Source organism: Rhinichthys klamathensis, unplaced genomic scaffold (assembly GCF_029890125.1).
Source record: "Rhinichthys klamathensis goyatoka isolate OS25496 unplaced genomic scaffold, OSU_Roscu_1.1 h1tg000280l_1, whole genome shotgun sequence".
NCBI classification, from domain to species: Eukaryota; Metazoa; Chordata; class Actinopteri; order Cypriniformes; family Leuciscidae; genus Rhinichthys; species Rhinichthys klamathensis.
The window spans coordinates 227165-243155 of record NW_026606799.1 but is presented as its reverse complement, the minus strand read 5'-3'; the positions used below and the strand labels follow the sequence as shown (position 1 = coordinate 243155).

Here is a 15991-nt window from a genome sequence, read left to right as displayed (position 1 = left end):
CAAAACCATTTGAAATGATTTACATGCTTTTCTCTTGTTTATTTGCCACAGATAACATTTTCTTGCAAAACTTCTCAGAACTATTTTGCCTTGCAGATGAATAGAAGTTTATGATGCTAAACATTAACGTTTACATGCACTTGTGACTCACTTCATAAAGCTGAGGGCTGGAAAATGCTATTTAAGAGAATCCTTGAAGCTCTTTCTTGAAGCTGGTTACCCAGCTGTTACTCAAATACTGCAAAGAGTGAGAAGAGAATGAAGGGAATATAACCATGGCCTAGAATATGATTGGGTGAAGATAATTTGCTTCTCATTTGGATATATTCAAGATGGACCGAATGCTGTAAGATAGAAAACAAATGTTAGTTCTATGTTTATACAAATGTTTTTTCCAATATTAACCTCAGGCTCAGACACAGAAAGATGAGAGTAAATAATGTACCATTCTCCAGTCTTCATGAGGTTGATGGCATCGTTGACCTGCTCCAGACTCATTTTGTTTGTTATAAACTCGTCAAGCTTTATTTTGCCGGACATGTAGTCTTGAACCAGTTTTGGAACAGAGTCCTTGCTCTTAAAACCTTTACATAAACAAAAATGAATGTGCTGAATGCACAGGCATGTCAATTTCCTTCACTGAAAGCCATAGAAAGCATTAATTGACAGCCTGCTTACCACCAAACAGAGATCCTTTCCAGGTTTTTCCAGATATGAGCTGAATTGGTCGTGCAGAAAAGTCCTTCACATCAGTCCATCCAACCATAACACTCACACCCCAACCTTTAACACACGACTCCAGTGCGCTCCTCTGAGGTCAAAGACGCATTAATTCACACACAGAAAGATTGCAAGTTCTGAAAGCTTTTAAATAAGTAAATAAATTCAGCTTTTTTCATATTGTAGAGTACATGTCAGTGAGGTCTTACCATTACTTCAGTGTTTCCCACACACTCGAGTGAGAAGTCCACTCCTCCATTGGTCATTTCTGCCAGTACTTCAGAGATTGGTTTATTATATGCTTTTGGATTCAGAAAATCGGTGGCACCAAAGACCTTTGCCTTCTCAAACTTCTGTTCATTAATATCCACAGCAAAGATGCGAGAGGCTCCGGCGTTTTTACAGCCCATGACGGCAGCCAGACCTACTGCACCCAGTCCAAACACTGCACACACAGAGCCTGGTGTAACCTTCACACAAACACAAACAAATCACTATTGTAATGCACCTCAACATTCACCTTACTATTCAAGCCACAAAATTGATTTGGACACTTTAGTCACTCTTAAAATGTATGAATTTATTTGCATTAGATGATAAACAAACTAGCATCAACAAACTTGTTTTATGTGCAAATATGTATACAGAAAATGTCCAAATCCTTTTTGGATTTAACAATTTAAGAAAAGCAAGTTTAGATCAATTCAGTTAACAGATTAAATAGATTCAGTTTACAGCTCTGACTTTAAAAGTCTCTACAAAATATATTGAAACAACCAGAATATACACCAGAATGCTCTCGTCAGTGTTATCCCTTCTTGAATATTCGCCTGGACCCGATGACAATGCAGTGCTGAAGTATCCAATATCCTCTCCCTATGGAGGATCCCTTTCCCACTCTACAGATAAAGCGCTGTGAATTCCGGCTCGCGTACCCCGAAGTGATAAAATAAAACAAAATTCTGTATCAAAATTTATAGGCAAGAAAAGTAGTTTGTTTAGGCTGGGTTGTATGAATTACAAACCTGCGCACATATTTTAAAAAGCACATAACTATAGAATTCTGAATGAGCATGTGAACGCCGTCAGCGTTAATCACAGGTTCGCGTTTAAAGTCTGATCATTTCGACGGAGGTGAATCAATCAAAGTTAACTTTAGCTGGAAGTAACATTATTCAAGAACCGCTATAACGCCAAAACAATCTGTTACCTTAAATTATATGTTTATCTCTGTAAAGCTGCTTTGAAACAATTCATTGTTAAAAGCGCTATATAAATGAAGATGACTTGACTTGACTTGACTTGAAGTAAAACCAAGCGTCAAGTCAAATTTATTAGCTCTTCACAATACTCATCTTTTCCAAGCAGCTTAACAGAAAGACAATGTTATGTCTTTAATGCCTTATTGCTTTAAAAAGTTTTAGGGCTGGGCAATATGATGATTCAAGTGATCATCTGGATTTAGATCTACCTATATTTTATTTATAGTGTTGAAGATAAAGAGTTCATTTATGCAGCCGACAAGAGGGCGCATCCAATGAGCTATTTATGAATGAGCCATTGAATGATTCACTTAACCAACACACTGATTCATTCTGTAATACACTGACATTAGCGAGCGCATGCGGGTTTGTGAGTTAATGAACTGTTAATTATTTATTAAATAATTAAAATGAAAATTACAATAAATAATTTTGAAATAAAAACATTCAAAATAAAACACTTCACTGAAAACACTAAAAAATTAAGTATTTTATCGGTTTACCTGCATATCATGTGATCATTAACAGACATCAGAGAACCTTGCTCTTTATGTTGTTAAATTATTGAAATATTAACTTAAAATCTAAAGTAAATATTTTAATCTTGTGTTTAAAATCTACAACCCCTGGTTTTACAGATGATGGTTCAGCCTAGTCCCAGACTAAAATGCATGTTTGATCTGTTTTAACTGAAAGCAACTTCCACTGACATATCTTAAAATATGTCACTGCCATTATTTTCTCTCAAGATGCAAACCAGTAATGTTTTTTTTTTTATTAATCTAATCTTAATCTAATCCCTGTCTGTGAAACCAGTCCTAAATTACTCAATATTAACTGCAGTTGTATAAAATAAAGATCTTATCATCACAGCTAACATTAACTTTTAATGTTTGTCTTTATAATTATGGGCGGCAGTGGCTCAATGGTTCATGTAGGTTGTCTACAAACCGCAAGGTTGGTGGTTCATTCCCCGGTTCCACCTGACCAAGTGTCGAGGTGTCCATGCGCAAGACACCTAACCCCAGCTGCTCCCGACGAGCTGGATGGCGCCTTGCATGGCTGACACCGCCATCGGTGTATGAATGGGTGAATGTGAGGCAAAATGTAAAGCGCTTTGGTGGCCATTGGGTCTGTGAAAGCGCTATATAAATGCAGTCCATTTAGCATTTTTCTTAAAGTATGCTTGTGCTCTTTTTCTTTAAAATGAATGACCCTTGAATTCAACATTTTGTAAAGCAAAGACATTCAGTAAAATATGGCTTAAGTATCCAAACACTTCTTGAATACACACAACATCTATACTCACCCCAGCTGTGTTGACAGCAGCTCCATAACCAGTAGCGATGCCACAGCCGAGCAGACACACGCGGTCGAGTGGAGCATCATCATGAATCTTTGCCACAGCTATCTGGTTCATGACGGTGTACTCAGAGAAGGTACTGGTGCCCATGAACTGCAAGATGGGCTGACCACGGCAAGTAAAACGTGTTGTGGGATCAGACATGATGTTATGATAATTACTTGTCCTGCCAGAGAAGAAAAAATCTAATCTAAAAAGCAAGAAATTGAGTATATGTAAAACGTTGTTTTGTGTTTGTTTCTCACCAGCTGCGATCACACAGGTTTGTTTTTGGGCACTTGCAGAATCTGCATTCTCCACACTGAGAGATGAAGAGTGGAATGACCTTATCACCTGTTCAACACAATACAGATGTATTAATTTATTTTACTTGCATAAAGAATGCATCTCAATCAGCTCCCTAGCTTATAGGTATTTCCCCGAACCTGTAGCTCCTGTCCATAACAACAATCAGACCGTCTTCCTGTTTCTGGCGTGACGATCGAGTCTGTCCCAAATGACCTATGTATGTTTATGCTGAAATGTAATTAAATAAGCCTAAGGTTTTTTTTTTCAAGACATACCGCGTCATTAGGTGTATTGAGTTGGCTCACGTGATTTATGTGTCGTGCTTCAGAACTTAAGGGCCCTGTCCCAAATGGCACACTCCGGACTTGTGGACTTCCTCAGAGTCCACACTTCGGTGACGTCATGTAGTGCAGACCTATAGGGCCCTTAGCGCGAGTCCGCGAGGGCGCATTGAGAGGTATTTTTGGGACAGACTCGATCGTCACGCCGGAAACAGGAAGACGGTCTGATTGTTGTTATGGACAGGAGCTACAGGTTCGGGGTAATATGCTGCCTATTGTTGTTGTGTTTACATATGACTCAGTAAAGCCCTGACATTCTGTTCTATTTATTTAATGAATCATAATGCGATCGTATTATTCAGCTCGCTATTATTACCCTATGTTTGAGACATCAACCACTGGTCGATGACCATAATGTTTGTATAAACTTGTCATAAAAACCGTAATGATAATTACACTTAAATATTTTCTTCTCAGCCATGTTAACAATTGTCCGTGAGTGAAATCTCCTCCCATCCGTTGTCTGATTGGCCTTTCGCAAGGATTCCTGGGTAGTTAAAGTGCGTGGAGCCTGCATCTATGCGGTTCAATGGTACAAAGGGGGCGCTGCTGAGCACACTTCAGAACGTTAAAATGCAAAATGGGACGGCCTACGGACTCGTAGACTCGGCGAGCACGCGCAATTTAAGTCCACGAGACCGAAAGTCCGCATGAAGTGCGCCATTTGGGACAGGGCCAAGGGTAATGATCATCGATACTCCCTGGTTTTCACGGTGCATTGTGGGACTTTTTAGGGAGTTTCAGTGCACTGGAAGGATTTTGTGATTGTGACAGCCCTTAAAATGTCCGATTCCCTGATCAGTGCCCTGACTACTACACTAGCTGATTGAGACGCACCCATTTCATTCATGAACAAATCAGTTAGGCCCAATCCCAAATGGCACACTTCATGTGCACTTTCGGTCTTGTGGACTTACAATGGCTGCCGTGTGCGCGTGTCCGTTAAGTCCGTGAGACCGCAGTGTGTCCCATTTGTCATTTTTAGATCTCAGAAGGGTGCTCGCGAGCGCCCCCTCTGCGGTCGATTTGCGCCCTTGATGCGCACTTTTGCCGAGCCCGCGCTGATGCGGACTCCACAGCAGACTTCTTCCCGACATTCAAAGCGGCGTTACGTCGCGAAATTGCGGACTCAGAGGAAGACCGCGAGTGCTTAGGGTTCCATTTGGGACAGGGCCCTCGATGGGTTTGCGAACCAGATGAACCGATTCATTGAAAAGATTCAAATCAGAATGAGGGTGATTAAATTATGGCACAGATGTTTCATTTTGAGTAAACTATCACTAACATAAAACGGAAGTTGCGATAGTCTTTTCTTCCCTAATGTGACGTAGCCTATAACCAAGTGAACGGCTTCTGGAATGAGAAAAAATGTATAGGGCGAGACTGGATTTTGTCCTGATCCAACTGATTAGATTGTAGGAAGTAAATGTTACTACCTAAATAAAGGCAGATCTGAATGTTTGCAGTCAGTTGTGGAGGATAATTTAGTGCCACCCTCCGCCGAGACAGACGTCATGAAGAGTGCATAGGCCTATGCATTTAAAAAAAATTATAATAATGGTGTGCACGGATAAATCATTTATAATAAATGCAACGTTCTATAAAAAAATAAGCATTGTCAATTTTGATTTCATGGTGACTTTAAAGGAGAAATAAATACATGGAAAGGCATTGTTAAAATGTCGTTTTAGTTAATGACCTGGTTTGAAATCAGTGACTCCAGGTCCAACACTCTCCACCACACCAGCGCCCTCATGTCCCAAGACAGTGGGAAAACCTCGCTTGTCCTTCCCTTCAAACAGGTGGTAGAGGTCAGTGTGACACACACCTGTAGCTACAACCTTCAAGACAGGAGAAAAACTTTTTAATCAATAAGTTAACAATATCACAGTATTATCTGATTTTACAACTTGCATGGGGCATTTCCCACCTTGATTCGTATTTCTCCTTCTTGAGGTGGGGCGACTTCTATTTCCTCCATCATCAGGAGAGCATTGGGCTCCCAGGCAACGGCAGCCCGACATTTGATCACCTTTGGCAGAAAGAAGAGATCGGTTCAGCATGTTTTATAGATATTTAATGGTTGACTACTGATGTTTATATAACTGCTGAACTTGAGCGCTTGCATGATCTACACTCTCTAACCGTAGTTGGAGGTTGTCCAGCTGTTTGGCTGAAGCCAATGGAAACATGAAACATCTGTTTTTAGAGCCACAAATATCTGTGATTTCACAATAGCAGATAAATATTAACCCAATGAAATTGCCAGAGCACATTTTGTAGTTTTATCATGGTTTACTATAGTTTCCATTTGACAGAAAACTGGCAGAAGGACCAATAAAATCCAGAAGAAGAAGAAAAAAAACATTCTTTTTTAAAAGTATTTGGAAATATGTACATTGGTTATATGTACATTTGTCACCTTATTTTTACATGTGACATCTACATCTCTTATATATATATATATATATATATAATATTATATATATATATATATATATTCTTTATATACTCAGTATTATTATTATTATTATTATTAGCAATGCAGCAAATCAATATTGCATCGCAGCATATCATATACACAAGTTTTATATTGTATGTGAATTGTATGCATTGATCTTACATATTTTAGCCAGTTTTGGGCTTAAGCCTGGCTTAAAGCATCAACAACAGTCTTATGAGAGTCTTATCAAAACTTTGGCATTAAATTGATCAAATAGAATCTTATTTGCAGATGTATTTGCATTGTAAATTTTTCCTCATCAATAGGTCAATGGAAATGAGCGTAAAGGTAAAGGGACTGAAGTCATATAAAAAATGCATTAACTTCTCTGCAGCACAAATGAAAAGAAATTAAAAGACATGTTTACGAACCTTTCCTGCAGTGGCCATTTCCCAATGTAGTCGTTACTGAGATGAATGCAAAGAGAGACAGAGAATCTTTGGCCCTCGCTCTTATATTCTGGATGAAGCAATTTCTCTCTCTCTCTCTCTCTCCCTTGCTCTCCCTCTTTCTCTCTCTCTCTCTCTCTCTCTCTCTCTCTCTCTCTCTCTCTCTCTCTCTCTTTTACTGAACTAAAATTAACATATTATTAACTATATATACATACAGTCAAACCAAAAATTATTCAGACACCAGATATAATTTGTGATATTTTTTTACTAGTGGGTACAGGACACTAACAACAGTCTAACAGAAGTATGGCCAAAACCAGTGAAATATCAATAACAAAATAAGAGGGATCATATTCAAAATGCATGTTATTTTTTATTTAGTACTGTCCTGAATGAGATATTTTACACAAAGGATGTTTACATTTAGTCCCATTAAAAAGTTTAAATACCCTTGATTCTTAAAACTGTGTCATTACGTGCATGATCCACACCACAACTGTTTTTGTTCTTGAGTTCCTTGTTTGTCCTGAGAAGTTAAACTGCTCAATGTCCTTCAGAAATATACAATTCTTCAGGTCCTGCAAATTCTTCAGTTTTCCAGCATCTTTTGCATATTTGAACCCTTTCCAGTAGTGAATATGATCTTGAGATCCATCTTTTCACACCGAGGACAATTGTGGGACTCAAACACAACTATTAAAAAAAAGTTCAAACATTTACTGATGCTCCAGTATGAAACACGATGCATTAAGAGCAGGGGGTGAAAACTTTGTGAATTTGAAGATCATGGTAAATTGTACTTATTTTGTCATCCGGGAAACCTCTGTTGCTTCCAAAGGGCAGTACTAAATGAAAAAAATGTGGACATCTTCATCCTGTTCAAAAGTTTTTGATGCTTTTCAATTAATATTTGCTTAAGTTCTAAAGATTTCTAAGCTTCTCGCTTCAAATTCAGGTCTTCCCAAAAGCAATGTACTGTTTGTGCTTTTGGGATGCACAGCCCAGATAGATTTTGTAGATTGCATTGGGAAAAAGCAATAAAACAAATTATTTTAAACCGTGATAATTTTTATTATGATAACCCAGTTTTAAAGCTCCCATACATTGCAGAAAGATGTGAAATATAAAAACCAATTATTTCCAATTAATTAATCAAAGTATTCATCACAACCCACCACCATCCAAAAATACAGCATCGTGGCATACAGTAAATGATACGTGGGTGAAATTAAATTATGGCACAGAAGATGCTGATTAACACTGAAAAGAATCAGATACATAAAAGCAAAGTGTTGGCATTGTATCAGCAATTATGAATTGTAATATTACATACAAACCAAAGTTTTTTTTAATCAGTACCAAAAATAATCATATTCAAACATGATTTTCAGGAATATGAAATGATGTCATCTTGCAAAGATATTCACAGTTACATAAAGAGCAGCTTAGCTTTGCTTAAAAAGTTAGAGTTCATTCAATAATCTTAAAATGTAAGAAAACACATAAGTGCAATAAAAACTGGCATTGTCATTCTTCTGTTCCTGAATATGGGTAATACAAAACATTCTATTGTTGCAAAACTTGCATACTAAATATTTTACAGTTATGAAATTATCCTTTGATTTCATTGATACAGATATTGTAACATGATTTTTTTTAATGAACATGAGCAGATTAAAGTAAATTCAACTAATAAGAATACCCAATAGGATTATACAGTGCATAACGTAGGTCTTTTAATACAGAGTCTTCCTCTGCTAAGACTTTTTGGAGCATTTGATTTAAATCATACTGTCAGAGGAAACACAAAAATGTCCCAGCAGCCCCAGAACATTTCACATGCAGTAGTAATGACACATTCAAGTTAACAGAAGGATTATTATTCCCTGGTATATTTCCCAAGACATGTTAAGGGGAAGATGAGGAAGGTTGCCCTCTAGTGCAATTGCAGAGAATGCAGGACTGACACCTGGGCAAATAAGAGTAATACATTCCACAACAGTACCATGGTCATTTTAATGACCATATAACTTGCATGTACAACTGTCATTAGAATCCGGTTATATTTATGCTCTTTTTCCTGAACTTTACTTTAAAACTAATGATAGTCAGCATATCAATATGCACCCATTTTGTTTATGCAAATATTTAAGGGAAGCATGCTTTTCACAAATACCTATCATAGATAATACACAGTTCACACCTGCGCTCACACTGGAGGAATCATTCCTGTAGATTAAGTAAATCCTCTGATTATCTTTAATAACTTACCCTCTTGAACATACCCACATAAAAAGAAGGCAAACGGCACAGATCCAAGTATACGGTTTGGGTAATACGTTCAAATGACATTCACGAAGCTCATTTTTTGTAGAAAGAAGTCTCTCCTCTCTTTCACTGGCACAGGCTGTGAGTGGAAAATGCACCTTCATCTGTCCGTCCGTCAGTCACTTAACATCTGTTATTTCTGAATATAAATGATAACGATGCATAGAGTTCCCACAAGGCCGAGGGCTTGGATACCAAGAAACCAGAGCAGCAACCAAAAGACCAGCACGACCACAGGCTCCACAATCTTCTCTCCAAAGTAAAGCTGGGTGAAACCAAGACCCCTCAGACACTTATTGAGCTCCCCGAACAGAGTGCCCATCTTTTCACAGTCGTCCACCAATGGAACCTCTGGCGCAGGTCCTTCTGCTGCCCGTGGCTCTGCTGCAGAGGCTTCACGTGGTCTTTCTCTTCCCCGTAGGTCATTCTGAGAGCAAAGACAGAGTTTGACTAAATTATACAATGTTTTTTAAGTAACACAAAGCAGAAAGTGGAAAATACTGTGTAAGATGACACCACATAACCATGCGTGAGAGTGTCTGTGGAGTGTTTAAATGTTTGTATGTACTCAAGCTATATATAGGCAGGCAAAAAAACAAAAAAACAAGTTGGTCTACTTAGGTTTATTATTTAGCTATAGTAAGCTAAAAAAGAGATATAGTTTATGCTTAACAGATTAGACTGAATGCCTTATGTTATACCTAATTAATGTGACATTCCAACTACTCATAGAGCAGGCTGTGGGGTATGATGTGGGAAAGCTGCTGATAAAGAAAGGGAGAGGCAGGGCAATGTCTTAAGTTACAGATAACAGAATATTCCGCCATTTCCGAGTAAAAAGTGAAAGGAAGGAAGATAAATACACACATGCAAGTCTAAAAAATGTATTATTATATTTAAATGCAAAATTGTTAGAGCTGTAAGAGATCTGACAGTCTTAACGTACCTGTTCGCTGTGTGTGGGTCTAACAGCACGCTCGCGTTGGCAATGACACCCGCTTCGATCTCGCGTCCCGCATAAGACATCACGATGACGTACCTCCGTATCATTTACTATCCGATTAGTACTTGACATATTCCTAAAAACAGAAAGATTAATGCTGACCTGAGATAGGGCCGAGGGGCTGAGAACCAGAAGGCTGCTGGCGATACTTCCGGTCTTTGCTGTCAACAGAAAGTACATCCTGACGTCATTAGACAATCACGGTGCAGTCATAATAAAAGATTTATCATCCTACATAGCGGGAATTGTTGTATTATGTTTGTTATAACCTTTATAATGACAAAAACAATGGATTAGACATAATGACCATTATGTAGATGTGTGTAATAGCCTACATTTTTTTTTTTTTTTTTAAGGTCTAGCCTGTTTCATAGTATAATTATTCATTAATAAATCCGCAGTAGAAATATATACTGTTATTGAAGTGCAGGCTGTGTGTCAAAACCATGGTCAAAACCTAGCAAGCCAACTACGTAGACAAAATTTGGGGGCGTCATTTCCGACAGTCGGTTCTTTCGAACAGCTCATTTAAACCGACTGAGAACGATTCGGCTGCCCTTTTACGTCACGCGTAAATCAAAATCACATTTTGGTCTGTCACACTCAAACCTCTCCAGTGAATTCATATATCGTTTCATATGTCTGTGTACTGTTTCAATTTTATGAACAATTATGTTTATTGTAATTTCAGTTTACTTCATGGCAGCTCTGATTCAGCTCATAAAAACAAGTCAACTAAAGCTAAATATAATTTGCATTTACATTTTACCTTCACTTGGCTTATTTTACACACACGCACAAACACACACACAAACACACACACAAACAAACACACACACACACACACACACACACACACACACACACACACACACACACACACACACACACACACACACTATTCCTGTTAAACCGTATACTTTTCCAGATACAGTCTGTGATTTATTCATATAATATGGAGGGGGAGGGGGGAATCAACATCTCAGGCACGTCTTATGTTATTTATACGTACAAATGAGGCGATTATTTGAGAACTGTGATTCGTGAACGTTTGTGAACTGGCTCTATCAATTCACTTTCAAGAACCGATTCAAAAGAATGATTCATTCACATAGCCAAATCGTGTTCGAATTGTTTTTGGTAGGCGTCTCGTTACGTTTTTTTGAGACACAGCCTGTGATTCGCTCTTAGTACCGTGACAGCCAATCATAGCGAAGCACTGAAGTGAAGCGTGAACGTCCCTTATGAGGCCTGTGATGTGAACGACTCACTTAAAATGGCGACGGTGGAGCCGGTAAGTGAATAAACTTCACAAATATTATTTTACACTTTCCTATCTTTTCACGCTAAACTACAAAACGGCCTTCATTTAACAATAAGTTACTTAGTTTTAGGCTAAACTGACGTTTAAATTTCATCCTCTGTAAACTTTTAAAAAGTTTTTCGGCTTGTTTGAATGTATGGCTTAAAGTTTGGCTGAAAGTTGACAAGGCTTGTTCCAGTCACGTAAGGGATTTAATTGCTTTTCCAGATGTCTGTTCGTCACTACTACCCTTTATGCATGTAGCCACAATTTGAAACTTGTTTAATTTTCTTTCTGGAAGAAAGCGAACCCGTCACAGCACAGCTGTCAAAAACTAAGACAGCGAATGAGGAAAGTGAAGTGAAGTGAATTGTATTGTAACGACACCATGCTGGATCAAACCATGAAAGCGGTGTCAAACCACAGTTTATTCACAGCTGTTAAAATCTGAATGAATGACAGTAATGAATGACTGTGAACACTTCTAGTTCTCTCACACAGCTCAGGTTTGATTAAATTAAGTTTAAGAAAAACTAACAGTGACTACAGTCCTCAGACTTGCAGCAGATACAACACAATTACATTAAAGTACCAGGTATTGCATTGGTCTCAGGTGTTGAATCAATTTTGTTCTCTATGCTTTATTTAATTTAAATAATGGAAAATAAATGATTGTTGTCTACAGTAAGTCCAACAGTTGTGTGTTCACACTGGCTGCTTTGATGTGAACTTGAATGTATTAGGTAAAAAAAAAAACTAATCTTTAAAATTTTCCTGCCCAGGAAATAAACTCAAATTCTTGCAAGAGTGAAGAGGAGAACTCCGAAGAGACCAATCAGGAGATTGTCAGCCCTGAGAGCTACATCAAACATCCTCTACAGAACAGGTTGAGTGAATGAATGCACTTGTTTTTAGGGACACACATAATGTTATTTCCAATAAAACGCTAGTTCCTAAGTATATTTTTTAGTTTTTAATATATACAAATTACACATTTCCTCTGTATAATTTTATACTTTAAGAGTATTGTTTAGATTTCTAGATTCTGTAAAAATGTTGTTGATGTTATTTATGTTTTTCCCCTAAAGATGGTCTTTATGGTTCTTCAAAAATGACAAGAGCAAAACATGGCAGGCCAATCTCAGACTGATCTCCAAATTTGACACAGTAGAGGATTTTTGGGCGTAAGACTTCGTTTTTGTACCAAGAGATAAGCATAGCCTACATTTCAGTCCCCCCCCCCCCCCCCCCCCCCCCCCAATTACTTGACCAGTTTAATTTACTTTATGAATCTCTTCTTTATAGGCTTTATAACCACATTCAGCTCTCCAGTTATTTGATGTCAGGATGTGACTATTCTCTTTTCAAGGTAGGCTTCCCTCATAACTGCTATGTAATTTATGGGATAATTCACCCAAAAGTAAAAAAAAATTAATGATTCTTACTAGGACTGGTTGGTAAATATCCCTAACTTTCAGCACAACAATTGAATGGGGATGTCATCTTGGGTGGGGTGAACTTTGGCACAGAACTCACGATGCCACCAGTGCGACACATCCTCAGTTGTGTGCCCGACCTAATTGGGTGTTTCGGCCACTTATCACAAGACGCCCACCACGGGTTGATCAGACCCGGGTGTGTGTCGCACGGTGGTGACACCATGCGATCATTTGGCAGCCCATGTTGCGTCCCTACGTTTACGTCCCTATCATCAGCTTTAAATTAAAGCTCTGTGAAATGTTACCCAATATATACAAACACATTATCAAGACTTCAAGAACTAATTGACCCATTGCTAAGCCGCAGCAAAATATTACTGACCAATCGTACTGAGTATCTGTTGCCATCTGTCAAATTATCTGATGAGCTGTTCTTTTATAACTTGAAGTCAATGACTTGATTAAGTCAAGTGTTTGGATTGACTTTACAGACGCAATCCAAAAATATAGTGAAATCCAAATCTTAAAATAAACGTTGAGCAGTTTATGCTGTGCAAGTTAACGTTACTTAATTATCTTTTTTTCTTTACATAGATTCTTATAATTTGTTATTCTGTAATTTTTTAAAGAAAACAAAAACAAATAAAATGCTTTGCAGTGTCACAAATAATTACAATCTGTCAGCTTTGACCTTTTTATGAGCACTTTTAGATTGTTGTTCTATTTGTGGAGATCTCCAGTGGAGGGTGGAGTTTAAGGGTCAGTTGCCGAAAGCATAGCGTTTGCAAAATATTGTTTTTGTACTTTTATTCTTTTTTTGAAAGTAGATTTTTGCTTTAGCGTTGCTTGCTGCTTTCTAGCGGTAGTGTACGAGATACTCCAGATAACTGTGGACTTTGGTTTGTGCTTGGGTTGCAGGATGGTATTGAGCCCATGTGGGAGGATGAGAGGAATAAAAAAGGAGGCCGCTGGCTCATCACTCTCAACAAGCAGCAGAGGAAGTATGACCTGGACCGCTTTTGGTTGGAAACTGTAAGAGTTCTGAGTTAGTCACTGAACACCTCCCTCAACATGCACGCAAGTAATTCATGTGCTTCTGTTACAGCCCTGACTCTCAAACACTCACCTGTGTCATTCCTACAGCTGCTGTGCCTCATCGGTGAGACCTTTGACGACTACAGCGATGAAGTGTGCGGGGCTGTAGTCAATATCCGAACGAAAGGCGATAAAAATCGCTGTCTGGACATCTGATTACGAGAACAGAGATGCTGTAACGCACATAGGGTGAGACTCTAATGCATTCATGCTACATATAAATCAGGGGTGCCCAATGCCTGCAGAGTTCAAATCCAACACGCCTGTCTGTAATGATCAAGTTCTTCTGAAGATCTTACTTAGCTGGTTCAGTTGTGTTTGATCACGTTTAGTGCTGAACTTTGCAGGAAGTTAGATCTGCAGGAACAGGATTGGGCACCCCTGATATAAATGATAATATACTCAACCTGGTAAAATGTGTAATTGTGTTTGTTTGGCAGGAGGGTGTACAAGGAACGGTTAGGCATCCCTATGAATATGACCATTGGCTACCAGTCTCATGCTGACACGGCCACTAAGAGTGGCTCCACTACTAAGAACAAGTTTGTGGTCTGAATATCTTCAAGGGCCTGAATTCTCTCTCTCTCTCTCTCTCTCTCTCTCTCTCTCTCTCTCTCTCTCTCTCTCTCTCTCTCTCTCTCTCTCTCTCTCTCTCTCTCTCTCTCTCTCTCTCTCTCTCTCTCTCTCTCTCTCTCTCTCTCTCTCTCTCTCTCTCTCTCTCTCTCTCTCTCTCTCTGCCACTCTCTCTCTCTCTCTCTCTGCCACTTAAAACCAAAGCAAAAAAAACAGACTGGACTCTGAACTGCAACATTTTTCCGCAAAAGCCCTTCGCAAGCGCACTCCTGGGCTTCTGCTTGTACAAATGAGGATTGCAGCACAGACAAAGTTTGAAAATAACAGTGTTGCTTATTACATTCAAACACATTTTATAAGTATTACCATGTACCATGCTACACTACACATGTTCCCACCAAACATTCACACATCACTACACAGTTTCCCTAAGAAAAAAATGAGTATTCAAAAATCACATTCACTGTTTACCCCTGGCAAGTCTTGTTCAGAGTTATTTAAGTATTTAATGTTTTTTTTTTTTTTTTGTAAGAAATTGTCAATTTATTTAATGGCAGAGGAAAGGAAATGTCTGTCTTCTTTTATCCAGCAGCCTTGCTGCTTCAGTGCCTTTTGAACATAAACATTTTTAATTTATTCAGATTAATCCTCAACATTTTATTGAGAGGGTATTTGGCCATTGAGTGCATGTAATCAAGCTAATCTACATAGAGCTGCCATCTTTAAGCATTAACATGATTAAATTTGGGGGTTTGCAATTCAAGAAGTGTTTTTTATATTGTGAGTTTTCAATGCATCATAAGTTTACATTCCTTATTAGAACAGTAAACTGTGGGACTTTATTGCAATGCTGTAATAGAATTTTGCTTGTCTGGATGTCATTGGCTTGATTTGACTCTTCAAAAAGATAGCAGCATTATCAAATAGGCTCTGAAAATAAAATAGATTCATATCGATTCAATTTATTCCAGGCGTCTTGGTATTTATCACCACAGTGATGCAATTTAACAACTCAGATTTTTGTAGATCACTTTAGCATTAAGTGCCATTTATTTCCTTTTTTTGTGAACTCTACATGTTTAACATTCAGATTTGAAATCTCACAATCAATAACCTAATCACCATTGAGGTTTTTTTCCCCCGAGACCTAAACATTGGTTGCAGTCTTTCTGTCTGGAGGTTTGCAGTGCACTGTATTCCACAACCCATCACCACTCAGTCTAGTGTCAGAGCAAAGCTTGATTGTGCTCACAGCCACAATATTTTCTGAATCCAAAATTAGTATCTGTCTATTTAACTGAATTCATAGAGTTCATATATAAGTTTAAGGTATCATGCAGTAGACTTTGAACAGTGCTGAATGATATTGAACCAGTATGTC

General features: G+C 38.3%; 3 protein-coding genes across 3 annotated transcripts; 1 reads left to right on the top strand and 2 right to left on the bottom strand.

Moving 5' to 3' along the window:
* Positions 1 to 15: 15 nt before the first annotated feature.
* On the bottom strand, positions 16 to 6953 carry LOC130102906 (alcohol dehydrogenase 1-like). Its single transcript, XM_056269039.1, has 9 exons — positions 6849 to 6953; positions 5905 to 6006; positions 5674 to 5815; positions 3591 to 3678; positions 3292 to 3511; positions 930 to 1190; positions 679 to 811; positions 446 to 584; positions 16 to 344 (listed from the first exon to the last, which is right to left on the bottom strand). Exons 1-9 carry the CDS (start codon positions 6864 to 6866, stop codon positions 314 to 316), a joined length of 1134 nt encoding a protein of 377 aa, XP_056125014.1. The 5' UTR covers positions 6867 to 6953; the 3' UTR covers positions 16 to 313.
* Positions 6954 to 9196: 2243 nt separating this feature from the next.
* On the bottom strand, positions 9197 to 10419 carry fam241a (family with sequence similarity 241 member A). The gene is made up of 2 exons (XM_056269041.1): positions 10144 to 10419; positions 9197 to 9624 (listed from the first exon to the last, which is right to left on the bottom strand). The coding sequence occupies exons 1-2, from the start codon at positions 10378 to 10380 to the stop codon at positions 9331 to 9333; spliced, it is 531 nt and encodes a 176-aa protein (XP_056125016.1). The 5' UTR covers positions 10381 to 10419; the 3' UTR covers positions 9197 to 9330.
* An 827-nt stretch (positions 10420 to 11246) lies between these two features.
* On the top strand, positions 11247 to 14669 carry eif4eb (eukaryotic translation initiation factor 4eb). Its single transcript, XM_056269040.1, is given in 8 exon segments — positions 11247 to 11494; positions 12286 to 12389; positions 12592 to 12687; positions 12809 to 12872; positions 13861 to 13974; positions 14086 to 14169; positions 14171 to 14226; positions 14478 to 14669. Coding segments are annotated over 8 exon segments (651 nt in total). The 5' UTR covers positions 11247 to 11476; the 3' UTR covers positions 14593 to 14669.
* The last annotated feature ends 1322 nt before the right edge of the window (positions 14670 to 15991 follow it).